Consider the following 27,526-nt stretch of genomic DNA (forward strand, 5'->3'; position numbering starts at 1 on the left):
TGAACAAGATAGAACATGTTCTGACTCGTAGAAGTTTACATCCTAGTGGGAGGGCTTGACAATCAACTTGTGATAAACAACTGGGGGAGGGGAGGGATCGCCCCAAGAACAGGGCCTGCATGTGGGGGATGCCACACAGCTCCTAGGGGGAGCCCCAGCCGCACCCAAGCCTCTGTCTTATGATCAATAAGCATCACCATTCCCAGTCTTTCCTGATCACCCGGCTCCTGTCCCAGCCCCTGGCTGTCAGGATCCCGCTGGCTGCTGAGAAACCCAGCAGTGCAGAGCTAGGGCCCCTGCCCTGTTCTCTGGGCTGCCCCCACCCGGAATAACAGCCCTTAGGCCCTCCTCTTACCTTCTGAAAAACTCCTGACCTTTCCTTTTTCCTTCCCAGAAGGAATTAAGCCTAGTCTAGGCAGCTTTACTAAAAATGCACACAGACAGACAGAAATATAGGTGCAAGAACATCTTATTAAATAATACAGAGAAAGAAAGAAACAAAATTACATGTGTCTCCCTTCATCCCCCCCAACCCCTCCTGGCCCTGAATAGTTTAATATTGAACACTGTTATCAATATAATTAACCTCCTAAGACACAATTTTAAAGTCTTGTTTTTTAAAGCAATTTGCATTCTCTGAAGTTCAGGACATCCTGCCGCCCGGCACAGCCCAGACGGCCTACGCGGTGAGGTGAACTCCAGGTACATTTTTAGTGGATTTGCGTACCTGTCTGTAATTACCGCCAGTGATAACAGCTGATGCATAATGCATGCGGCATGAAATTAGAAAAATAATTAACTTTAGGTTTTAAAAGAATCCCACCCCCTTCCCCCAAGCACTACAAGTTCTCAATGGCGCCAGTAGCCGAGATCAGGAGCAAAGTTGTGCCACGCAGGGTTGGAAGGGTCTTGAGGTCATAGCATCCTGCCTGAAGACGGGGCCTCCAGTGGGCCTAGACCGGGCTGGGCAGAAGCAGGCCCGGGGCTTCTGCCTGAACGAGGGTGGGCTCGGAAAAGCCCCACTCACACAAAAGTCGCAAGTCCCCCTCCTGCCTGCAGTTCCCATCTCCTGGACCTGCAGCAGGCCCTCTGCTCAACACCCAGGGCAGTAGATAGTTTATGGTCCCATTTTACAGATGAAGGCCTGAGACCCAAGGCCACTCTTGGTTTGTGGAGCAGCAGAACTGATCCCAGGCAGGCCTTCTCAGGGAAGAGGCTTCCTAGAGGGGAGCTCTCCCCAGGCCCCCGTGAGCACCAGGAGGTAGAGGCTGGCCCCCCTGCCTCTAGGCCCTCCTCCCTCCATGTTGCTTGTAGCTGAGCCCTGAGAGATAGCGTCAGTTGGTGGAGGAGAAAAATGCGGGGTCCCTCATTGCTTTAAACAAAGGTTTGCTGAGGACCCATCACAGGTATGGAGGTGACCCTGCTCTGGTGGAGCTCTCAGCCCGGTGGGGAGGTTACAGCTTCCTGTGGGGCAGGGGTCCTCCTGGAGCTGAGAAACTGCTTCCGCCCCCAGTCTGCCCTGCACACCTCACTCCTGCCTCGGGCCCTGCTCTGCCAGTAAGGACCCGAGGGCCTGGCAAGGTTTAGGGAAAACACAATGAGTTCTTCTTGCTGAAGGGAGGGACTGGGAGGGTGCAGAGAAAGGGGGGGAGGGGCTTCCCTCTGTCTGAGCTGGGCCCCCTTGCCCACTCGTGTCTGCCCTCCCTCTTTCTGAAGTTCAGCCAAGACAGGTGGGTGGCCGCCCTGAGTGAGTCACAGGAGGACCCTGGGGTCCCTCCCAGGGACAGGGTGGGGCAGCCCTTCCTTCCCAAACCTCCAGGCCTGTGCCGGGCACTTCATACAACCCCTCCCTTGTCATCTTCCCAGAAGAGTGGGGTTCTCAGCAACACGTTACAGATGAGGAAACTGAGGCCACACAGCTGAGGACTGGTGAGGTCAGATTCAAACCTAGCCCTGGTGTCCTCTCCCCGCTTCTAGTCTACACGTTTCCTTCTCGGGGTCAGTGCCACCTGGAATTCTCTGATTCCCATAGTGGGCACGGAGACTGTACCTGGTACTTCGGGGGTCGCAGCATCAGGACATCCTCACATGAGCTGCCTTCATTGGCAAACGGGGAGGAAGGCCAGGACTGGGAGGCAGGGGGAGGCCTATCCAGACTTCCCTCTACTGCCTGGGATGCCCAGCTCCCTCCTGCCACATGCCCCCACCCCTGCTCAGCCCCTGGTGCGTCATGTCTAACTGTGGCGGCAGATGCCCTCTCCTATCCAGCGTGCCAGGGCCTGTGCTGGGCCTGGGGTCCTGCAGCTGCCCCCCTGCCCTCACTCTGACTCCCCAAGAAGACCCCCCAGAGGGCCGTGGGTCTCTGGCAGCCCCAGCTTGATGGGGTTTGGAGAAGACAACGGGGCAGAGCGCCAGGAGGCCAGGCGTCTCCAACAGGGAGGCACCTCCATCCGGTTGGCAGGTACTTACAGATATTACTCAGGTCCGACTACCACCAGTCAAGTGGGTATGGGAAGCAGAGCCAGACACAACTTGGGAGGCTTCATGGAGGGGGCGTCCAAGCTGAGGCCTGGGGGGTGAGCAGAAGCTGCCCTGGTGAAGCTTGAGTAGGGAAGGTGTGTTGGTGTTCAAGAAGCAGGAACAGCACATGCAAAGGCCCAGAGGCAGCAAAAGGGAGAGCAGGCTTAGGGTCAGTGTTTCTACCCTAGCTTGGGGGGACAGGGCTGAGGATGCACAGTTTGAGGTTGGGGAGACCCAGCATCACAGCAATGACAGGGAGTCCCTGCCAGGAAGCAGCTTGGCCTACAGCCTCCCAGTCTACCCTGGAGGCACAGCAGGGGCAGGGGAGTAAAGAAAGGGCCTCTGGATTGCAGAGAGAGACAAGCAGTTAACACAGAGGCTAGACCGGTATGCCTGGAGCAGTCAGAGAATTACAGCAGCTTTTAAACCTCATGCACTTACAAGGGTGTACTTTGCAGGTATTACCTCACTGAATGCTCAGTAGTGAGCTCCCCTCTAAGGGGAACTTGATGGCTACATTTATAGATAAGGAAACTAAAGCTCAGAGAGGGCAAGTAACTTGCTCAGGATCTCACAGCCAGGAAGAGGGAGAGAGACAGTGCTCGAACCCAGGTGTCTCTGTCCTAGATGGCAGGAGCTAGCGACTGATAGAAAATGCCAAGAATGACGCCCCAGGTCACCTCTCAGCTAATGGGGGTCTGGATACCTCTAGTCTGAGCTACCTCTAGTCTAGACTAGACTAGCTACCTCTAGTCTCACTGCTCCCCTCCCCCACTTCCATCGCACGCCAAGGATCCGGCTGTCAGTCATGGAGCTGGCAGGTCATAACTCACACCACGCTGAAGTCTGAGGGATTCTCGCAACAATGAAAAATAAAAGACGGGCGATTTACCGGGTTTCATCTGATAGCCACATAAACCATCAAACACAAAACAAGGGAATAAAAGGGCCTCGTGGCACCCGGGCAATTAAAGGGCTCCTCAGGCAAGGCACGCTGTCTTCCTGCCCAGCCCAGGCCCCTCCCTGCCTTCCTGGAGCCAGGGCTCGGCATCGGGAGGCCTTGGGGAAGGGGGTGGCAGGGGAGACTCAGCCAAGATGGATGAGGGCCGCAGACGGGGGAAGAGAAAGGCCTTGGGTCCCTGCCTCCCAAATGTTTCTTGGTTATCCATCAGGCATCTCTGAAAGGTGTAATTTAGACTCTATTATGATGCCAGGGCATCTGGAGGCTGAGGGCTATGGCCATGAGCTGAGCGGGCACCGGGGACTGATGTTCATGCCAGAGAAGGCGGTCTGGCCTCGCCTTTGGCCTTAACAAGTCTGCCCCCTGCTCAGGGCACTGCTCCGGAATCTGTGAGCCCAGGGGCCAACAGCATTCCTTGCGCCAGGACTCAGAGGAGGGTGTGCGTCCTCTGGCCAGATGCTGGGGGCCTGGGCAGAGGTGCTCCTAGGCTCAGACCTGACCCCTGAGACCGAGGCAAGGTGGCCTTGAGAAGACCTGAGCCTTCCTGTCCCCAGCACCTGCCCTGGCCCTGCCTCTTTGCTCATAAGCATTTTGAGACAGGACCTCCAGGCTCCATAACCTTCATGGCTCTGGCTTTGTGCAGAGGAAGGGACAGATGTGCAGCTGGAAACCTGGGCTGGCTGTGACCTTGAATGGGCCCCTCACCTCTCTGAGCCTCAGGCTGCTCAGCTGTAAAATGGGACCGAGGACCTGTGTGCATGTGACAGGTGGGTGCAGATACAAACATGTGCCTGTGAGGGCGCTGGGCAGGGCCTGGCCAGAGGGTTGCCCCTTATGCCTGGGTTTATCCCTGTCCAAACCCACTGAGAGCCGGGAACACATGTGAGGGAAGCAAAGACCAACTCCAAGTCCCAAGGGGCAGGGGTGTGAGTGGGGTCATGACCCATAGACTAGGGACAACCTCCAAAGAAGCATCAGGAGTAAGTAGGTAAATGTCCTCAGGCCCTCAGGCCAGCTGCGGCGGCTGGGAGGGGGCTTGAGCTGGCTTCGGAGGCCCAGAGTGTTGGTCACAGTCTCCCCAGTCCCCCTTCCTCCCAGCTTCCCTCGGGACCTCGTCCCCCTCCGGCTCCTTGCGCAGACCCCGTGCACCCTTCCCCCTCACCCTCACTTGCTTCCAGCCAGGTGTCCTCGGCTGGCCCTCCACCTGCCTTCGGTCCACCTCATGGATAAAGCTTCATTCCGCTAACAGGCCCTGAGCAGAGTTAGTGTGTTAGCCACGGGCAAAGCCTGAGCTCCCTCCAGAAGGCCTTGGAGCTGCCGGCAGCCTGGGCAAAGGCCCCTGTAATGCAAATGGGGCAAGAGTTGAGGGGTCGGCAGGGAGCAGGGCAGAGGCATTCGCGCCTTGCCTGGCACCTCAGCCGCCTCCCTTCTGTCCTTGGGTGGTCACTGATGGCAAGCCACACCAGGCCTACACAACCCACAGTCCCTGCCCTCAAGCACCCGAAATTTAGTCAGGGACCTTAAGACACTAGTCGCTAAATAGTGCAACCTTCAGCCCACATAGATGGGCCCGAGGTGCAGCACCACAAGCCTAGTGGTCAAGATCCTGGCTCAGGTTTCTCTTCACCACTTATCAAGTGTCTCGAGCAAGTTAACCCCTCCGAGCTTCAGTTTTTTCATCTGTTAAATGGGAATAAAAAGGGCACTGACCTAACATTTGCTGGAAGGATTAAATGGCTTAAATATTCATAAAATTCTAGGTGAGACCTTTATTATAGTGTGAGCTACTATCCCACTAGAATAGAATCCCAAGTGGCTAAAACACAGGTTGGCACATGGTAGGTGCTCAATAAAGACATGTTGAATGGCTGGATGGCCAGATGCATGGATGGATAAGTGAGTGGGTGGGTGGATGGATGGATGGGTGGATGGGTGAGTGGGTGGATGGGTGAGTAGATGGATGGATAGATAGGTAAATAGGTGAGAGGGTGGGTGGATGAGTGGATGGATGGATGGATGAATGGATGATGGAAGGATGGATGGATGAGTGGGTAGATAGATGTATAGCTGGGTGGATGGATAGATGGATGGGTAAATAGGTGGATGGGTGGATAGATGGGTGGATGGATGGACAGATGGATGGATGGAGCAGAGGGAAGCTCTATATGGCATGAGGAAGACCTAGCAGAGGAGGAGACGTTTGAGCATGCTCCTGAAGGGTGATGAGCAGTTTGCTAGACGGAGGGGAGCAGTCCAGGAACAGAGAGGGACAGAAGGAAGAAGCGTTTGACATGGTTGAGAAATGGAGACACAGGGTCCCTGGGTCATGGGAGTGAGGGCCCCACCATCTCATTCAGTGAGTGGGTCCCAATTCTGCTCTGCACACCGGGGCTGCCCTCCAGGCTGCGGCCTCAGCTCAGGCTCCCAGAGGCCACTGTGTCTCACACTGAAAAGCGTTTGTGAACCTGGAGTTATAAAGCAGACCTTTGCCGGCTGCATGAACACCACTTCCCCACTGAGGTTGAAAGATAATTTCTCTTTAATTGATTTTTTTTTTACCACTATGAACAGTAATATAATATGAGAAAAATCTACACTGCAATTTTTCCATTTGTGAAAACCAGAATTACACCTTGCAGACAATACCCTCAGAGTGTGGACCCCTCCCTCCTTTTATTTGTTTCATGTCTTTAAATGCAAGAAAACAGATATATATTTTTTTCAAAATAGCTGAAAATTTCGTGATTTAGGAAGGGGGCAAAGTATGGAATAATTTCTCACATTACATGGAACACGGTAGGAAGGGCACCGCTGATAGAAAGAGATTTCTGTAGAGCCATGGGAAAGCAGTTCTGTTGACACCTCATTTTTCTGTCTATAAGATGCACAAGTGACAAACAGGACATGTTGTTTTAACACCAGACGATGAAGCGCCCCACTTTCCCCTGCTCGCCAGCGAGGACACCAGCAGATTCTTTTCGCAGGTTCTAGTGACGCCCCTCCCCCACCTCGAGCTCACAGGCCTCGCAGAAACAAGCTTTCCCTTCGGTCCCTGGTTCCAAGCCAGAGAGGGATACGAGATCCCTGTTCCAATGAGAAACGGTGGCTCTAAATCCATCCCATCAACACTGAGCAGCCACTTGCAGCATCAGCCACAAAGACTGGCTTGGTGTGGGTCCTGCAAGGAGACTGAAACTGCAGCCCGGCTCCCGGTAAATTAACGTCACGAGGTCACAGTCCAGGAGGGCCAAGGCCACAGCTGTCTTGTTCACGGGCAGCATCTTTGCTCCCGCTGAGATTAACGTTAGCCAAGGTCATTAGAGGCTGACCTCAGCCCGAGCTATCACCTGTGATGTAAACTTGACATTTGGAAGGGCCACGGGGCATGCACCTCGAGGCCTGACCTCTGCCCCGTGGCCTCGACTGCAGCCACCCCTCAGCGGCAGGTGGGTGGACACCCAACTCGCTCTCACCGCACATGTCTTGTGCTCCTTGCAGGTGTAGAGGCTGCAAGTCAAGCAGGGCCTGGCTCCCCCAGCCGTCCACCATGGTGGTGGCACACCCCACTGCCACCGCCACCACCACGCCCACTGCCACCGTCACGGCCACCGTCGTGATGACCACAGCCACCATGGACCTGCGGGACTGGCTTTTCCTCTGCTATGGGCTCATCGCTTTCCTGACGGAGGTCATCGACAGCACCACGTGCCCCTCCGTGTGCCGCTGCGACAACGGCTTCATCTACTGCAACGACCGGGGGCTCACCTCCATCCCCGCCGACATCCCTGACGACGCCACCACCCTCTACCTGCAGAACAACCAGATCAACAATGCCGGCATCCCCCAGGACCTCAAGACCAAGGTCAACGTGCAGGTCATCTACCTATACGAGAACGACCTGGATGAGTTCCCTGTGAACCTGCCCCGTTCCCTGCGGGAGCTGCACCTGCAGGACAACAACGTGCGCACCATCGCCCGGGACTCGCTGGCCCGCATCCCGTTGCTGGAGAAGCTGCACCTGGATGACAACTCCGTGTCCACCGTCAGCATAGAGGAGGACGCCTTCGCCGACAGCAAGCAGCTCAAGCTGCTCTTCCTGAGCCGGAACCACCTGAGCAGCATCCCCTCGGGGCTGCCCCGCACGCTGGAGGAGCTGCGGCTGGATGACAACCGTATCTCCACCATCCCGCTGCACGCCTTCAAGGGCCTCAGCAGCCTGCGGCGCCTGGTGCTAGACGGCAACCTGCTGGCCAACCAGCGCATCGCCGACGACACCTTCAGCCGCCTGCAGAACCTGACCGAGCTCTCGCTGGTGCGCAACTCGCTGGCTGCCCCACCCCTCAACCTGCCCAGTGCCCGCCTGCAGAAGCTCTACCTGCAGGACAACGCCATCAGCCACGTGCCCTACAACACGCTGGCCAAGATGCGTGAGCTGGAACGCCTGGACCTGTCCAACAACAACCTGACCACGCTGCCCCGCGGCCTGTTCGATGACCTGCAGAACCTGGCCCAGCTGCTGCTCCGGAACAACCCCTGGTTCTGCGGCTGTAACCTCCTGTGGCTGCGGGACTGGGTGAAGGCACGGGCGGCCGTGGTCAACGTGCGAGGCCTCATGTGCCAGGGCCCCGAGAAGGTCCGGGGCATGGCCATCAAGGACATCACCAGCGAGATGGACGAATGTTTCGAGGCGGGGGTGCAGGGCGGAGCGGCCAACGCCGCCGCCAAGACCACGGCCAGTGACCACACCTCTGCCACCACGCCCCAGGGCTCACTCTTCACCCTCAAGGCTAAGAGGCCAGGGCTGCGCCTCCCTGACTCCAGCCTCGACTACCCCATGGCCACGGGCGATAGTGCCAAGACCCTGGTCATCCACGTGAAGCCCCTGACGGCCGACTCCATCCGCATCACGTGGAAGGCCACGCTCCCCGCCTCCTCCTTCCGGCTCAGCTGGCTGCGCCTGGGCCACAGCCCAGCCGTGGGCTCCATCACGGAGACTCTGGTGCAGGGGGACAAGACAGAGTACCTGCTGACGGCCCTGGAGCCCAAGTCCACCTATATCATCTGCATGGTCACCATGGAGACCGGCAACACCTATGTGGCCGACGAGACGCCTGTGTGTGCCAAGGCGGAGACGGCCGACAGCTACGGCCCCACCACCACATTCAACCAGGAGCAGAACGCCGACCCCATGGCGGGCCTGCCCGTGGCGGGCATCATCGGTGGCGCCGTGGCCCTCGTCTTCCTCTTCCTGGTCCTGGGGGCCATCTGCTGCTACGTGCACCGGGCCAGCGAGCTGCTGACCCGCGAGCGGGCCTACAACCGCGGCACCCGGAAAAAGGACGACTATCTGGAGTCGGGGACCAAGAAGGATAACTCCATCCTGGAAATCCGCGGCCCCGGGCTGCAGATGCTGCCCGTCAACCCTTACCACAGCAAGGACGAGTACGTGCTCCACACCATCTTCCCCTCCAACGGCAGCAGCCTCTGCAAGGGCACGCACACCATCGGCTACGGCGCCACACGGGGCTACCGGGACGGCGGCATCCCTGACATAGACTACTCCTACACATGATGCCAGCACCCGGCTCCTGCCTCCTCCTGGTGTGGCGACTGTGTGGCTTTGACCAGCCTGCTGCCATCTGACAGAACAAGGAAAAGAAATTCCATGATGACTTTCCCATCAGAAAGCAGAGTTTGGGGAGGGTTGACAATTTCGTAGAACACAACAGTGAAAAAAATAATTTTTTTTAAAGAATAGAAGGCAGGAGGGGGATTTGACATTGATGAAGACATAATTTATACCAAATTATGCCAGGTGGGGAGGAAAAGACTAAAAATAATATCGCAGGAAGGGTTGGGTTGGGGCTTTTATTTTTCCTGAACTGGAAAGATACTACCTGTGCTCCGTCTGTGTATGCCTCATGCTCTGTGCAGGGCCGTCACAAAGGAACCATTAGAAAAGCAGCCAACACGCGCAGCCCCCATGCAGCTCTCGCTGCCGGCTGCTCACTGGCGACGACACGATGGAAGGTCCTCAGGCTCCTCACAAAGGAGAGGGGAAGAAAAGATGTTTTGCTGTGGAGATATTGTCCTGGTTCTTTCCATGCCATTTCCCTCACAGATTTGCAGAAATAGCGCGTCTTTCACTGCATTCTTTGAACGACGATGTAGCTGATTAAAAAACAAACTTTCTTTTTCCTATACTGAAGCCCTCCTCAATTCCATGCACCATAGTCCATGGAAGCACCAGGGAAGCTGTGGCTGTTCCAGCGCTTGGAGGTGCATCTATCTACCTGTTTATCTTTATGTCGTGTATCTATCTACAGATGGGTAGATAGAGCCACATATACAGTCCTTACAGTACTTCTTGGGTCAGTTCGTACAATTTCTTGAGACAATAGAGTCACGAAAATGTTGCTTTCTCCTAGAAATCATTGAGTAAGTAGACAAAGTGTGTTGGGGATGGGAGTGGGGTGGGGGATAATGCTGTTCCTAAAGGCGGAGGCGTGTCTGTCCTGGCTGGGTGGCTGGGAGACCCTGGGCAAGGGGTGTTTTCAGTTCAGTCAGTCCTATCTCAGGTTGGCCAGAGCTGGGCCAAGCTCCTTTCTGATACAGAGAAGAGCTTTCTTTGACTTCCAGTGTCCTCACCTCTCTCCCCCTACACCCCCACAAATGCAATCACCTCAGCAGCTACTTCCTGAGCATTTACTCTGTGCAAAGTGCTTCCTCCAGAGACAGGTAATTGGTGCAGAGACTTTTTTTTTTTTTTTAATATCAGCTGATTAGACCTAATGGTTTCCATGGCTGCTCAAACAAAGCCCAGAAAAAGACATGAAAATTCTCAGAAAAGCCCTAGGAGACAGCACGCCCCCCAACCCCAGAATGCAGAACACCACACTGTGCCCACCCCTGGGATGCCGCTCTGAAGAGGGAAGACCAGATCTCTCTAAAAATGCCAGCCTCCAAAAGGGTAGTGACTGGAGCCCTCAGAAGAGCTAAGATCTTTTTTTTCCTCCCTCTGGAATCAATGTTGCCATCGTTTATCAACTGACAGTGCTGTTTGGTGAGCCATGAGATTAAAAGGATGATGAAATAATGACAGCAAATCTGGAAAGAAGAGAGGAGTGGTGCCTGGGGTTCTGATATCTCCCACATTCCAGCACTCGGGGAACTCGGGTCACCGTCTGTCAAGGTGCCAGTTGTCCTGCGCCCAGGAAGGGCGATGTCAAAGGAGAGACGCTGTTCTGAGGGCAGGGAGGATGAGAAGGGGTCCAGCTCCTGGCCGTGGTGTTTTCAGAAGGCCTTGCCTGCTTTGACAAAAGCCAAAGAAAGGAAGAGAAAGATGAACAGCAGTCACAGGGCTGCTGTGACAGGCCCGGGGTCCAGCCATTTGCTGGACCTGAAAAGATGCTGCTGGCCCCTCAGTGAAGAGGCTGGGCTTGAAAGAAATGGACACAACAACTGTGTGAGCGAGGTGGAGAAGAGGCGCGGCTCTCATTGCCAGGCTGGATGGATGGTCTCACCAAGGGGGGAACCCCAATCCCCAGCTCCAGGGAGAGGCCGAGGGTCATGGACACATTTCATTCTAGACTCAAGCTTTTTCCCTTTTCCCACCTGAAGCATTTTCTCATACAATGAGGTCAGGAGAGAAATGTTTCCAAGGCTGGGACCATGTTCCCAAGGCTGGGACTGTGTAAAGGTCACATCCGTGTAAAGTTCGCCCTCCCTTTGGCACCCCCCAGACACAGGCGCATCCCCCGCGGCCCAGGCAGGAGCAGAGGGGCCTCACTAGCAGCCTCCAGGAGGACAGGGTGCACAAGGGTGTGGGGCACTGGCTGGGGGTCAGAAGTTCAAGGTCTCTGCTGGTTCTGAAATGCAGTTTCCTTCCCAAGGCACCACCCCTGTCTTTGGCCAGTGTTCCAGGAAAATCGGTCCCAGCCTCCCCACTTCCAACCCCCAACCCCTGCTGCCAACATGCTTGGTCCCCTGCTCTCACTCTTCATCCTCCTTTCTCTTCTCCCGGAGCCAGGCGGGAGGTCAGATCATCCCCTTAGAGGCTAAGAAGGCATTTGGGGAACAGCAGGTGGCCCTATACAGGGAGGGCTACAGGGGAGACCTTGCAGCTCTGAGAGCCTGCCTGTGCCAGCAGCGCCCTCCAGGCCAGGCCTGGGTGATGAACTTTCCTGCCCCGTAGCACAAAGCAGGCCCAGGCCTGCCTGGGCCTGAGGACACATCAGTCTCCTGCTCCCGCCTCTTGTACTAATGGGGCTTGGGCCCCAACTCACACCAGGGGGAAACCTGGCCCTGCCTGCCTTGCCGCAGGCATCCTCCTGCTAGTGTAGGTGCTGAAGATAGTGGAGACTCAGCCCAGCCAGGGTCCGGGGGCCCCCCTCTCATCTTTTCTGCCCTCAGCATCCCAACATCTTTCCAGCATCCTTTCTAAGAACAAGCTTCCAACTGTCTGCTGTCTCACGGCCCCCCAAGCCAGGGATGGGGCCTGAAGCTAGGTCCGCTCTGAAACCCCATCCCTTCCTGGTCCAGCCCCTCTGAGCCAGCCATGCAACATAATGAGAGAGGATGTTCCAGGGCACCCAGCCTCCTCCACCCGCTAGAAGCACGCGAGGACACAGGGCTTGGGCCACCACTTCTGTCTAGAATCTCCCTCCTGTGGGCGGCCGACCTGACCCTTGCAGCCTCTAACTAGCCAGAACAACCTCATTGACCTCAGCGTTGATGAGTGTATTTTGTGGCATTTAAGGCAGGTTTCAAGTTAAAAAAAAAAAAAATCCTGACACTTCTTTAGTTAAGTGGTTTACCCTTTGTGGTAATTAGATGTAGTGATTGGAATCTCTTTTCTATTACATGGCAATTTTCCTTTAAATTTCCCCTGAAAAAAAAAAAAAAGGAAAGAAGGCAGCAGGGCCAGGCGAGCCATTTGCATTTTGCGAATGAGGCCTCTTGTAAGCTCAGCTCAGGCGTGGGGCCCAACGTATGGAATGCTTAAGAGATTACTAAGAATAAAATCTATTAATTAGTCATACTCAATTCCGCAGACATGATGTGCATCAAAAGCTTCTTTTCTTCCCTTTTCTCCTTCCCTCTTCCTGCGGCCTCCCACAGAAGCCTCCATCTTCTCTAAATTGGCTCCTGCTTCCTGGACCACCTCCCGTTAACATGGCGGCTGCGTGGCCGACTAGGGGGCCTCTGGGGTTTGGGGGTAGGAGCTGGGTCACCGGCTCCCTCCCGCTCTGGGTGACGCTGGCAGGGGAGGTGACAGTGGCTGGGGGACCCAGGCTTCCCCACCCGAAGTCCGAAGCTTACGCCTGCCTGTGCCTCTTCCTTCCTCAATGGGCACTGGGCCTCCTCTCCCCTCCCCTAGGGGTCCAGGGAAGCCCACCAGCCCCAGCAAAGAGTAGAGTAAGAAAGGTCAGGGAGAGCTTCCAGGGAGATGCAGGGAAAGCAGGTTTTGCGAATCCACAGCGTCTGCCTCTGTTTCCCCTTCTGTAATGTAGGGGTGGGCTGAGGCCGGGTCTAGCTTCACCCAGAAAAGATGGGGGCTCCAGAAGCCCAATGGGGGCTCCCCCACCATCTGCTGACTCTGGAAGGTTCTGGTTGGCCCAAGGCAGGTGACGGAGGCCCAGAGTGACAGGGACAGGGCAGGTGAGGGATCCTGGGGAGCTGAGGGAGCTGACTGGGCAACGTGCCAGGGCTGCATCTGAGCATCCCTCCTTCACGCCCTCAGAGCTGTGGAGTAAGAGGAGGACACCGCCACCCCCGCCAATGGCAGCTCAAGTCCCAAAGCCAGCCCACTCCAGAAATCTGCTTCCAGCTGAACGTGCCAGGGAGGACGGGGCTTCTGAGCCTCGCACTTATGAAAAATACAACAAGGAAAATTGGATGCGGCAGACAGGGAGCAACGGAGCTGGGAAGGCAACCAGGAGGGAGCTGGGGCATCCGGAAGGAGGGGCCTCGGGGCGCATGGCAGCCTGAGCCCCAAGGGCCAGACCACACTCGCAGGGCCACGGCTCAGGCGGGGTCAGCTGGGGGTGTCCCCTGCGCCCATGTCCCCCATCTCTCAGATCAGTGCAGGTGACAGGCAGCGGATGCCTGGCTCTGGATCTGCGCCAGGGTGAATGCTAACAAGCAATTCACAGCCCTGCACAGGCCTTCTAGAATGCAGACAGAGGAGGCATCTTTTTTCTTAAGGAGGGATAAAAAGGCTCAAAAATGAAAATCATTACCGTTTACAAGCAAGCGAGCCTGCTAAATTGATTAGGAGAGATTGAACTCCTGGAGGTGAAGGGAAAGGGGGATTTTTCGCATTTTTTGAACCTGTCCCCAGCGGCCAAAGGCAAAGCAGGGATTTTTCTGGGCCTGGCTGGTGGGGAGCTGGGGTCTCTGAAGGCTGACACCACGCGTGCCCCAGCGCTGGCTCCGGATATGCTGGTTGGACAGAGCCTGGGCTCGAGCTCAGGGTGGGGCGGGTGGGGAAGCAGTTCTGCCTCCATCGAGTGCCGTGCGCAGCCCCTGGGACGAGGTGGGGGGGCTACGTGGCCCACACAGGTCACTCAGAAGCTGCCCTGGCCCGCAGGCAGAGGCCCTGGCCCGCAGGCAGAGGCCCTGGCCCGCAGGCAGAGTCTCTCCCCTGCCCTCCAGATTCCATCTGCCTTCGGGGTGAAGAGCTAGGGGAAGTGGCCGGGCTAGTCCCTTCGTGAGCAGGACTCTCAAGCCATGAGTCCTTCTGCTTCCTTTCTGTTCCAGGGTGGGTCTGTCTCTGATCCATTCCCTGCAGCCAGTGAAAGGGAAATGGGGCCAACGGTAAAGGGAAAACTGAAGTCAAGGAAGAGAAATCTGGCCCAGCAAAAAGAATCAGGCAGTGAGCTCTTTGTCACTGGCCGCATTCAAGCACTTGATGGGGAGGTGGCAGATGTTAAGCCAACGCCTGGTTCTTTGAGGAGAAGATCCTGGTTCCCACTCTCACTTTACCATCCCTGAGGACCCTTTAAGAAAGATATCGAGAGACTGCTCAAAACGACCAGTGTCCCCTGAAAATAGCAGGTCAGGGCCATCTCACAGCCAGGCCACCCAGCCCCGTCAAAGAGTCGCTTTTGCCACCAGACAGCCTGCAAAATCCCCATCCTCAGTGTCTAAGAGGCGCCGGGAGAGGAAGTTCAGACACGCGCCGCCCCATCTACGAGTCTGGACAGGCAGGGAGCGCAGAGGGTGACCCACCACCTGCGCTGGCTCTCTTGGGGCCGCTAGGGGGCCGCCTCCCAGGCACTGCCGCTCCCCGTCCCAGGCTGCCTCCTGGCCATCCTCGGTGCCAGGACTCGCACCCCCCTGAGCTCCCACCACCATCCCACTAGCTGTTCTCCCAACAGCATGCTCACAGCTGCCGGCTTAATACACCCGTCCCAGCCAGTGTGACGGCTGCCTGGGGCACTTTTCACTCTACATTTTTAAGCATTTACCATTTCTTTTGAAATGTTCCAAGTAGTTGCCTGAAATATCCACATTCGCTTCTTTAAAAACACTCAGGAAGCTTCCCTTGCCTCTTGATTCTCCCTCCCTTTACTTCCTCCCTCCCTTTGCTTTTTTTTTTTTTTTTTTTTTTTTTTTTGGCGGTACGCGGGCCTCTCACTGATGTGGTCTCTCCCGTCGCGGAGCACAGGCTCCGGACGCGCAGGCTCAGCGGCCATGGCTCACGGGCCCAGCCGCTCCGCAGCATGTGGGATCTTCCCGGACCAGGGCACGAACCCGTATCCCCTGCATCGGCCGGCAGACTCTCAACCACTGCGCCACCAGGGAAGCCCTCCCTTTGCATTTTTAACCCAATGTTTTTCTCTAGTTTCGGAAATTCTATTATCACTGGGGTCAGGCCCATTTTTCTCACATTAATATGATTTCCAGGATTGCCCAAGACCCCGCCCCACCTCCCATGCTGCAGGGGCAAAGCCCACCTTTCCCCACGTCTCCCCTGGGGACACCATGCCCGGGCAGATCTTCAGCCGCTGGGTGGGCAGCTGCTGCCTTGCTCCCCGCTGGAGAGGCTGGCAGGCCAGGGGCTTCTGACACCACTGCCACTGCCCCTCCCACTGTGCTGACAGCACAGGGGGTCCTGTGGGGGGCTGACCCGGCCCCCACTTCCTGGCAAAGCCAGTCCCTGAGGCACTGTGGCCATCGGAGCCACCACGGTGCCATGGCCCCTGTCCTTCCCACTCCCACCCACGCCACCCCCCACCTGAAGGCCCAAAAGTCCAAGCCCAGAGGGTCCTTGCAGGAACGTCTTTCCTGTCACCGCCCCTAAATCTCTTTTACAGCAGTCAGGGTTGACGGCCGCTCGCTCAGGCGAGATGCCAGGTCCCTGCGCTCCTCCGCGCTGGGTCACTGAGGCCCAGCACAGCACGGTGCACACAGGGGTGTCACTCATCTCTTCCTCCCTCCTCTCTTGTCCCTGGGGCTCAGTGCAAAGGGCCCAGGCGGGTGTGTTGGCAGCGGCCTTCCTCTCATCCTGCACCCACACCGCTGGCAGCCTGGCCCCAGGAGGGACTCCTTCTCCCTGAAGCATCTCACTCCACCCTCCCTCAGACCCGCGATCACCAGCTGTGAGCCTGATGGGGAAATCCAGCCGCTTGGGGAGATCTGGCCGCCACCCGGGGTGACCCGGTTCCCCCTCTCCGAGCCAAGCCTCAGGTGGGTGACGAGGGGGGCAGAGAACTGGGTGTCCCACCCCCCCGTGGCTGATGCTTCTGTCGAGAGTCCCCGCACCCGAGCCGCCCACCTGGAGGAACTAACCAGGCTTTCTCCTCAAGACGGAGGAAAACAAATGGAACACGAGCCAACGATCAAAGCCACAGCAGACACGGGACTGCCACGTGCTCATCTCCCAGGAGCCAATGTCCAGGGCACCTCTCACCTGCCCTGTGCAAAGGACATGCTTGCAGAGGGTCCCAGAAACCACCCACCTCTGGCTGGTCCCGCTTTCAAAAGGTTCTGCGTACCCAGGAGGAAGACACACACAAAACTCTGAAACTGGCTTAGATATTTTTACCCGACCCAGAACACCACCTGCCTGCAGGCCAGCGGCCTCAGCTGAGATGCCCACCTGGCATTCAGCTCCTGAAGAGATGCTGAGAGCCGTGGGGAGGAAGCAGAAGCGCCCGGTGTTTAGAGGTTTGTCATCTGAGAGGGAGAGAAGCGGGGAGATGGGGTTGAAGGTTGGGGACAGCTGCAGGGCTGCGAGCCAGAGAGACAGTGCAGTTGTGCAATTCTGCTGGCTGGAGCGGACACCCCCTAATTATGAATGTCACAAGGCGGATGTGAACGGAGAGGCAAAGGAGAAAAGTAAACTAGAAGAAACCCCATGCGTAAGCCCTGCGGAGCAAATGTCTTTAACAGCCACCAACAGCAATTCCCCTTCCCAGTGTTCAAAGGTTACTGTATCTGGTGAGGTGTGGAGTGCTAAAGCGCTCGCTCGGGGGCTACCCAGCGCTGGACACAGCAGAGTCCACCCCTGGCGCCTGGGGAGGAAGAGCGCAGGGAGGGGTCCTGAGCCAGACCCTGGTGAATGGAGGGTCCGTTGCAGAAGGTGGATGCCTGGCCAGCCAATGGCATGGGGAGGACGGGGCTGTGAACAAGGTCCCTTCTGTCAACGGAGGGACCCCTGCTAGGGGCACCCCTGGCTTTCCTTGAGCCCCTGCCCTTTCCTACCTGCAGAATCAGCCCAGTGGGGCCATCTGGCCACCCGCTCCTTGGCTTCTTCCTTTTTCTCTGAAGGGCAAAGCAACCTCGGGGGTCTGAGTGATGGGACCAGTCCCGCTGCTGCCTGCTGCCATCTGGCACCTGGCTGGTTGACTTGGCCTGGCCCCAGGCCCACCCGCTTCCCTCCCAACCTCACCACCAGACACACAAACACCCACCACGACAGCAACACAAACCAAAGTGCACTGCGAACTGCCCTTGGGCCTCCTTCTTGTAGGTGCCTTGAAACTTCAGTGTTGAGATGAATGTGATGAACTATTTGGTCCTATTTTCTGTTTGTCTGTTTTCATATAAAATGTCCAAGTCCACTTTCCTTGTCCTTTCTTGAAATAAATAGAAAGATTTAACTTTTACAGTCCTCTCAGCTGCTGACTCTCAGCTCGCGGCCCAGCGTGCCAGGGGCCGGTGTCTGTCACCCACGTGGTCTTGGCTGCCCACACCCCCTCCCCAGGCTCCGCCCCGAGGGTCAGCCCCGCTGTCAGGGTCCACTGGAATAGAGGTGGTGGCTGGGAGGGATGGAAGCTCTGGGTTAGTATATTCCCTGGGCACCATGGGAACCAAGATAATGATTCTGCTGCAGGATGGAGAAGGGACCTCTGGCCCCATCCCATGGGCCCTGGGGAAGGCGACTGCCAGCTAAAGGCAGACTCCAAGAGGGTTTCCACGAGGAGATGTATTAATCGGAGCCATGGATTATCTCATAAGAGGCTCCGGCAACCATGTGGGCGCCCAGATAAGACTGGCACCATACGGGTGCTGGGGACACGGCTCTTTCTCCGCTTGCCTGGGTCCCGCCACCTCTGACACCCCTCATCCCCTAGATGCGCCCACCACATTCACAGCTCTCCAGGCCTAGCCTGATATCTCACACTCCAAAGAGGGGGAAAAGGAAAAAAATTGTTTTCTGTGAGAACAATAGCAGTTTCTGCCAGATTTAACATATAAAATAAGAGCTCATTACTTCTGCCTTAGCTCTGATTCCACATCTGGATACGGGTGAATGAGCTTCTCCTTACATGCCAAGGAAGCAAAGTTATTTCTGGATGTGCCTTGGTGGGAGGTGGCCTGGCTGGGGTGACACAGGGTGCTCTGACCCCACAGGTGCCCCTCGCCCCCGCATCCTCTTCTCTTGGTCCTCACTGCCGGCCCCCTGGAGGCAGGAGCAGCCCAGAGATCATTCTAAAGGGCGGCTCGCCACGTAGGCTTCGGGGAAAAGACCGAGTCTGTTTCCCCAAACTCTTCCTAGGGCCCAGCGCACAGTAGGTGCTCGGGAGGGCTGCTTGCTCTTCCTCACCTGACACTCACCTTTCTAGAACCTGATCAGCCAGCCAGTCAGTGGATATTTACTGAGGGCCTACTATGTGCTGGGGCTGGGGCTGGGGCTGGGGCACCCTTCCAGCCTCATGGAGGGGGAGGGAAGGATGCTCATGGACGAGATCAGGGTGGGGAGGCTCTCTGGGAGCCAGGTCTCCACTGAGGGTGTTTCCTCAGATGAGAAGGACTTGGAGAGCAAGGGAGAGGGCCTGCCAGAAGCTCTGAGGCAGGGGGCACGAAGGCGAGTCCGATTCTGTCCCCCTCTGGAAGACTTCGCTTCCCCCATAAGCACAGGACCCATCTGCTGGCCACACCCATCTGCTGGCCACACCTCTGGTTCACTCCCCAAGCAGGCCCTGACTGGCCAAGCGGGCTCTGGGTCTGTGCTGACTTCTCCACCGGGTGCCCGTGAGGGCCCTTGAAGATTCAACTCAGGCATTGTCTCTGGACAGGCTGCCCTCTCCGGGCCACACCGGCTGGTTCTCACCTGGACAGGTAACTGGTTCCAGCACCTCGCTCACTAGGGGCCCCTGGCCAGCAGGTCTTGCCTTCCACCCCTTCAGATCCCAGAGGGCACCGGCCTGGCATGCAGGAGGCACCGGAAACGTGAATGGAGGGAGGGAGTCAATAAACACCAGCAAATCAATCAACCAACAGATCAATCTATCAATGCTGGGCCCAAGGAGGACGACTTTCCAAGAGCAGCAGCCCTGGCGTCCCAGTTGCAAGGCAGTCTCTACTTCTCCTCCCACCCCTCCAGGCAGGGGGAGCCTCGGACGGGGCTGACCCAGCTCGCCTGACCCTCCACACACTGGCAGCAGCACCACAGACCAGGTGCCCCGGCCACTCTCTTCAAGCCGGAGCAGGGGGGCTGGCTTCCCAGACTGTGTTCCTGAGCCCCTAGAACGAACAGAAGCTCTGCCCAGGAAGGGCTCATGGTCACACGCATTTGGGAACCACTGGATTAACGCCTGTCCTGGGGACTCCTCGGGCAGGGCCTCGGAGTCCCTCAGAACTGGGTGAGACCCACAGGCTCCACCACCCACTCCCTGTGCTCTGTAAAGCGTACGCATGATGACAGCTCACTGCTCCCATTTTTCCCACCACGACAGCACCGACGCTGCTGATGTGTGCCGGGGCCTCCGTGAGAACGCTGCTTTCCCCCCCACTTGTCCGGGAGTGCAGGCCCCATCCCTGGCGCCCCCGGGGTTTACCCAGCATCCCTGGCCCCCAGGTACAGGTGCTGAGCTGGCAGGCACTTCTCCCAAGGAGGCAACAGCCAAGTGCCCCCAGGTCTGCACAGAGGAGAGACGTCGGAACAGGGCCTGTTCTCCAAGCCACCGCGACCACACCCAAGGTCTGCGGCCTGCTCCCGAAACCTGCTAGACGGGCTCTCAGGCTGACCCGAGCTTTCGGCTTCTGGACAACAGGGCTGGGGATGGGGGTTTTAATAAGTGGCCCGGGGGGCTGGAGGCCCAGACAGGGTTGGGCCCCACAGGAGGAAATCACCAGGAACCACGGGGGAGGTTCCAGGACCTGTATTTCAGGTCAATGGAAAGAAGACCCTCCAAACATAACTGACCCTTTCTGAAGAGGAGGAGGCGGTCTGAGCCGTAGTGAGGCCCAGTCTCACAGGAGGGCAAGCAGAGCTGGCCGGCCCCTCAAGGGGGTGCAAGTTCTGGGTGGTGGAGGCAACAGGCTGACAATGAAGAGCCCCTGTCTCCCTAGCATGTCTTCAGATGGACCCTGGGGGACAGGGTTGTCTCCCCACAAACCCGGGACTCCTCCTGCTGCAGCCTCCACTCCAGCCAAGCAGTTTCCAGTCCTTTCCTTCCCAAAGAAATTTCAGGACCCACATATTGCTGAGGTTACGGATATGTATGGGGCAAGTCCCCTGAACAGCTGCTCAGCAGACAAGCGGCACCCCAAAGTCCAGCGCCCCTGCTTCATGTGTCCAACTCCTGCTGTTCCGTCAGGCTCAGGACTAAAAGTTCCAGTTCAAGTGGGATGATGAGTGGGTGGCCGCCATCCCCGTCCCTGGACGCTGCTCTTACCTGGCTACCACCAGGTTCCAGAAGCTTCCCTCCTCCTGCCCCCACTTCCTAAGAGGGGTCCCTGCCCTCATCAAGCATCCTGAAGAAGCGACCAAACCCGGGAAGGGTCTAACACCCCAAATCCCACCCCACACCCAAATTCCGAGGCCAGTTCTTAACACCCTGCATACAAAGCCCTGGTCGGATCTGAGGTCCCCGCCAGTCCCAAAATGCTGCCTCAGAAGGGCTGGGTGGGGACTTCCCTGGTGGCGCTCCCAATGCTGGGGGCCAGGATTCGATCCCTGGTTGGGAAACTAGATCCCACAGGCATGCCGCAACTAAGAGTTTGCATGCCACAACTAAGGAGCTGGCGAGCTACAACTAAGGAGCCTGACTGACACAACTAAGACCCAGTGCAACCAAATAAATTTAAAAAAAAAGAAGGGCTGGGTGAAGCTTGCTCATCACTCTCAGGCGCCCCCAGCCCACCTGCTGGATGCCTCCCCTCCCCTCCTCCACACCCCTCGGCCTCCTGTCAGCACCTGCTTCTGCATGGCCTGCCACACCCAGGTCCGGTACCGGCACCTCCAAGGGACCCTCTCCTCCCGAGGCAGAGGAAGCTAACGGACAGCACAAGTGAAAAGCCGGCACTCCCCCCTCGGAGACTTACAGAGGAAGTGAAATCTTATTTGCACTGCTGCCAAGCCTGGGACACGATGAAATGATGCCTCGGGGAGAGACCAGCCGGCTCCCTGTGGAAGCCGCGGCATCGGAGCTGGACTTATTAAAAGCCACAGTGGCCACATTTCAACCTGTTTCAGGTGTTAAGTAATTTGCTGCCACCCAGAATTCAGTGGCAGGTTTTTATCATTTTTATTTCCGTGATGCAAGCCCAATGTCCCTGCACAGGGAACTGCGGGTCTAAATGCTCCCTGCACCCCCAGTACTGCGATGAAAATGGGGGAGCAGGGGCCTGGGAGGGGGTGAGGGTGGAGGCTGGCGTGGAAGCAGATGCCCCGATTCTCTCCCGGGTTACACCAGGCTTGGCTCAGCGTGACAAGGAGGACCGGCTCTAAGATACCCCCATGACCCCACATTTAGGGGCTCAGTGATCCCCCAAAGACCCTGCGGGTGTTTCCTGAAGGCAGCAATAGTGTAAGCTCTGTGAGAGCAGAGGCTACCTCTTTCAGGACCTGTCCACCAACCACACAATCAACAGCGCCACACTGCTTCTCACTGCTTTGCAGATCGTGCGGTGAGGGACCCGTGCCCTGACCTTCCACGGCCTTGACCCTCTTGGGGAATGCACAGCTGCACATTCACAGAAAGCCAGGGACGGGGAGCCGTGTGGTGTGGGGCCCACAGGGTCACAGGCCTCGAGCGCCTTCTCAGCAGTGCTGGGCGGAGGACTGTTTGTCGCCTGCTGGCTTTGGGGGGATTAAGCCTATTACTGAGGCTCCGGGGGCTTATCCGACACCATTTCTGAGGCCCCCTTTCTCCACCTGTTTTCAGATACTCCAGGAAGACCAAAGGGAATCTTCAAAGTCCAGGCTGAGCCAAAAGCAGAGATTCTTTAATTAGCTTTCTCTTGGATGGGGGCCCTGGCGAATGGATTAGTTGTGGTGGCCAGAGAAAGGGGCTGCAGCCCCTCAGAGCTGAGATTACAAGCCCGGGTGAAGGGCTGAGGGGCCGTCACCAGGGATGGTGGCTCCCCAGGGGCTGGCAGGTGGAACCTGTCACCAGGAAGACACAGGAGATGTGCTCTCAGTGAGGCCTTCGTCCCTGGGAAGCTGGCACGGAGAGACGCCTGGCATGGCCGGCTGCGTGCCTGTGCCTCCTTCTCACGTGACGGCCCAGACCTGGAACTTCATAATTGGGGGGGATTTCCTAAAGGGGCACCCATCTGTGAGAGGCAAGGTAGTGCAGCCCGATGGTGCCAGGCACCAGACACCTGTCACTGCATTCCATCCTCACTCATCCCTGTTTTCAAGCAAGTAAACTGAGGCCCAGGACTAAGGCGCCTGCCCAAGGCCACGGGGACAGAGGTTAGTATGGGAGCTAGGTCCTGGCCAGTGAGACAGCCTGATTGGGGTCTGTGAACCCGAAGGGAAAGGCACAGGTACACCCCCACCAGAAATCGCTGCAGGGAAGTAAGCCTCCCCAGGCAGGCCTCCTCCAGGAAGCCTTCCCAGACCGGCCCACAGCACCTTGGACTCCCCTACTAGGCACTTACACCCTGTGCTGTACCCACTAGTCCCACTCTACACTGAGTGTCTTTCAGAGGCAGGGATTGGGCCTTCATCATTGCATACTCTCTGAATGGAGGAAGGAGGACTGTGTCCTCCTCAGTCTGGGGGCGTCCAGAAAGAGAAGGTGGGCAGGAGGCTGGGTCTTGGGAGTAGAAGGAGAGGGAGGACAGGGCCAGGAGAGGAGGCTGCCAGGCAACCCAGGAGCCGAGTTCCAGGCTGAGGTCTCCCCCAGGCCTGGGCTCTCCTGCTGGCCGGCTTTGCCCAGGCAGGCACATGAGGGGCAGGACGATTCCAGGACTTGGAGACCCAGATTCCTCGGGACTGAAGCCCTTTGAAGTAGGACTTGTACTCTCCCCCTTGGGCTTCCGCATCAAAGGCAGCTCTGCTGTGGTCAGGCCACGCTAGGCTCTACAGATAAGGGCTGCCCTCTTGGGGCAGGCAGCAGAAGGCGACTGGGCTCCCGCAGGCAGCCACCACCCACCCCAGCCTCCCTCTGGCTTCCCTGCTCCCGGGGCAAGAAGTTGAGCCACCCCCAGGGCGCCACCTCAGGCCCCTGTCTGGGATGCTCCCCTGGGCACCCCCTTCCTGACCCTCCAGACAGGTCTGCCTCCAGGACCAAGTGCTGCAGGTGACCATGCCGCTCCCCTGGCTGCCTGGACCACATCTCCCTTGCTCGCCCTTGCAGCCTCAGCACCCAGCACCTGCTGAATGAATGAATGGCTGTGCTCTGGGGCATGTGGGAGGGATGCCTAACCCAGGGCAGGGCAGGTGCCTGGAGGAAATGACATCTAAGCCGGGGCCTGGCGCCTGACCAGAGTCAGCCAAGTGGAAGTGGGAGGAGAAGGTGCTCCAGGCAGCGGGGAGAGCCCAAGCGAAGGCCAGGAGGTGAGAGAGAACACGCAGTTATGAGACCCAAAATCATTTAGTTGGGCTGGAATGGGAGAGCGTAGGAGAGGGAACCAGAAACGGCAGGAGAGGTTCTGGGGCCGGACGATGAGGGTGAGCCAGTCACGATGCCTGGGGAGCCAAGGTCACTATTAGGGCAAGACCTTCCCGAAATCAAGGATGCCCTGGGGTGCTGGAAGAGGCCATGATATCAGCCAGGGCTGCCCAACTCTGGGGGCCCCCATTTCCATTGTGGCCTCTATGAATACCACCCCCCCCTCCCGTTGTGCAGTGCAGCCCAGGCACCAGCCATGAGGTTGCAGAGACAGCTGAAACCCAGAGGCACTGCCCAGCAGCAGGAAATGGCATCCACCCCACAAGAGGCCAGGCCCAGAAAGACCACAGCCAAGGAAGCGTGTGGATCCCTGGGGCCAGGGAGCTGAGGGTGGCAATGAGGCCAAACCCCCCAGGAGCACCCCCAGCGGAGGGCGTGGCAAACCAGGGGCCACAAAGGCAGCAGTGGCCCTGCGGAGACTCCCTGTGAGCAAGGAGGAGTTCTTTGTGTTTTCTGGGATAAAGCAAGTATTTCCAAGCACCTACTGTGTGCCGGGTGGTGCGAGCTGCAATGCAATGGTGAGCCCAGCAAAGGCCTGTTTCCAGCACCTCGCCTGTGCATATCAATACTTCCAGTCTCTGCCTCTTCTCCAGCCGTGGACAATGATGTCTCTTATTTCGATTAGGCTTTTTCTGATTGCTGGTGAAGTTCTGCGTCTTTTCACTTGTTTACTGGCCATTTGTTTTTCTCCAACCGGGAATTGCCTGTCCATATCTTTTGCCCACTTTTCTTATTGATTTGTAGGAGCACTTCGCGTATCAAGAGAGAAGTAGAGAAGCAGCCTTCGCCTGGGGCAGACCCTCAGGGCCTCCCTTGAGGGTCCTCAGGCCCAGGAAAGGGGGGAGGATTTGCGTGGGCTTCTGAATGCTCCCACTGCATCTCTACACCCTACCCAGCTCCCAGGGGGCCAACTCTGCTCAAAGATGAAGCATCTTCTGCAGGTGGGAGCCCCTGCCAGACCTGCATCTCAGCTGGCAAAACCCAGGCTTATTTTTTACTGCACTGAGAAGTCTACACTGCCAGCAGCTGGCAGGGTGCCCCGGATGGCACCTGAGGGGAGCCAGCTGGTATAGCTGGGCATCCAGGAAGAAGGGATGACCATCCCAGCCCAGTTCAGCGGGACCCAGCCGACAAAAGAGGCAAGTCCCAAAGCCTCAGGCTGACCCTCCCAACAGAATTCCAGGGCCCCCTCTGGTGCACACCATCCCTGCCCCCCTTCCAGCTATGACAGTCCCCCTTCCAGCTATGACAGTCCCCCTTCCAGCTATGACAGTGACCCAGGCGTGGAGGACACATGTGAGCCCTGCCCCTTCACCCTCAGCCATCTGACCTTTCAGGGCTAGAAGCAAACCTGTGGTTCATCCCCCTCCAGTGCTTTCCACATTTCAGCAGACAAACAGTGCAGGCCATAAAACTGCTTTCCAAAGCCTATAAAGGCAATAACACTTAGGGAGCCAGGAACAAAAAAACACAACCCTCCTTTCTCGGAGTAATGGCTGTCGAGAGTCCTCGTTGGGCCCTTTCAGTAGCTGGGGTGGCAGACGCGGGGACCAGCCCACAGAACTCCCTGCACCAAGTGGTAAAATGACCACTCAGCACATGTTCCGACAGGGCCACGGCAGCCAGGGAGGCTGCAAACTTCCCGCTTATCTTTTCTGACTACCCTGAGCCCAGCTGCACTGGCTCCCCAAAACCAGGGAGGGCTCACTGGCACCCTGTGACCACCCCTCTCCCACCCGCCACCTGGCAGAAGAGTCAGACTGCAGATTGCAGGCCACCTGGTGCCGGCCAAGGTCACCCCCCTGCTCTGCGCCATGCTTGGGTGAGCCTCCCGGGAGGACAAACAACACCGCCACAAAGGTGGTCACGATGACCTCTGCATGACAGAAGGGGGGGTTCCCTGACCTCCCCCAAGCTCTCCAAATACCCTCATCCTGGGCTGACACCATGCCCACTCACCAGACACCTAGAACTACGAGTGGTTGCCATGAGCCCACTGCCCCTCATTCATTCATTCACTCACTCATTCATTCAAAGGTGATTTGACGTAGGGGAAAGTACCCAGGATCTGGTTCAAGCTTCCGGACTGTCTGGAGACAAGTCACTTAATATCCCAGCACCACTGCTTCCCAACCTGAGAAGCGGGAATACTAAAAGGCAGCTCCCAGGTCATTGTTATGATGATTATCCTGGGCTCAGAGAACTGCTGGAAGAGGAGGGGACCAAGGTCTGGGTCTGTGGGGCAGGAGGCTGGGCCAGGTCTGAGGGCAAAGTGCCAGGGGCAGGCCTGCCAGCCAGAGGGGAGGGGGCCAGTCTGGAGACAGGGGGATAGTCAAAATGACCCCAACAGTCCCTTCCAGACAAGGATGAAACAGGGTCGGAGGACAGGGCATCCAGGCCCTAAAAATCCCACCCTCAGGGCAAATCCATTGTGCAGCCAACAGATCCACAGACAAGGGTAAGAGAGGGACCCCCTCCCCCTGGGGACTGTGGGGACCCCCTCAGAAGTCACTCCTTCCTCCTCCTTTTCCTCCAGGATCAAAGCACATCGCGACATGGAATTAGCCGCAAGCTCAGCCTCCGGCTTAACCACAAAGAGGTGGAGAGAAGTGAGTATCTTCTAACCAAGGACGCCCCCACAAAGGGGCCCCCAGAGTCACTGTGGGAGCACGAGAGGTGGGGAGGTGGGGTGCCAGCCCATGGGAGCTTGGGGTGGGCTCCAAGGGCCTCTCCAGGCTGGCTGTGGGGCTGAGAGGCGGCATTTGCATGGAGAGCCTCTGTGGCTCTGGAATTTATGCAGCTGCCTGTGTGATTCCTAAGGCGAGACGTATCTCCAGGCCGCTTTTCTCAGCGGGAACAAGTCTTTTCTTCAAATTGATGGTGACACATTTTTAAACTCCGGTATTAAGGAGGGAAAGATTTTGCCGCCCCCCGCCCCGGGGCAACCCTTATTAGTCACTGGCTCATCTGAGCGAAATCCCAGTGGCGGACCCAGTGGGCCTGCACAAGGCAAGAGGCCCAGAGGCCAGGCCGCTGACAAGGCAATGGGCAGCGACAAAAGAGACGGCAGAGGGGCCTCCCACATCCGGAGCAAAGCACTTAGAGATGGCACTCTGGAGCAAGGGATGAAGCATCTGTAGGGGTAATAAAGAAGAGTTGGGGGCTTCCCTGGTGGCGCAGTGGTTGAGAGTCCGCCTGCCGATGCAGGGGACGCGGGGTCGTGCCCCGGTCCGGGAAGATCCCACATGCCACAGAGCGGCTGGGCCCATGAGCCATGGCCGCTGAGCCTGCGCGTCCGGAGCCTGTGCTCCGCAATGGGAGAGGCCACAACAGTGAGTGGCCCGTGTACCACAAAAAAAAAAAAAAAAAAAAGTGTTGGTAAGGGTGACAAAGGGAGACAATGGAGGGAAAAGGGACAGAGTAGAAAGAGAAAGAGGCATTAAGCTGAAATATAAATGGATTTCCAAGCTTAGAGTTACAGAACCTAAAATCTTGTTTCCCTTTTTGCTATGGCTGCCAGGAAGCTCAAAGCCACTTGTCATATTCAGTTGCAATAGACTTGTTCCAATGGCCTAGCTTTGAGGTGTCTTATGGGCGGGGCCAAGGTAAGTGTCAGGAGCCAAGCTGCCCAAGCAGCCACCAAGAGCATAACACACAAGGGCATGGTCCCTCAGTAGACCAGACACCA

At 57.3% G+C, this 27,526-nt stretch overlaps 2 protein-coding genes across 3 annotated transcripts in view; one reads left to right on the top strand and one right to left on the bottom strand.

Moving 5' to 3' along the window:
• Positions 1–27,526, bottom strand: part of MACROD1 (mono-ADP ribosylhydrolase 1) — a 152,356-nt gene that overhangs the window by 101,790 nt on the left and 23,040 nt on the right. The window lies entirely within an intron of this gene.
• Positions 6,960–9,053, top strand: FLRT1 (fibronectin leucine rich transmembrane protein 1; the record flags this gene model as incomplete). The annotated part of the gene is made up of 1 exon (XM_082659090.1): positions 6,960–9,053. The coding sequence occupies one exon, from the start codon at positions 6,960–6,962 to the stop codon at positions 9,051–9,053; it is 2,094 nt and encodes a 697-aa protein (XP_082515216.1).

Source organism: Grampus griseus, assembly GCF_964374135.1.
Source record: "Grampus griseus genome assembly, chromosome: 8".
Taxonomy (NCBI): Eukaryota; Metazoa; Chordata; class Mammalia; order Artiodactyla; family Delphinidae; genus Grampus; species Grampus griseus.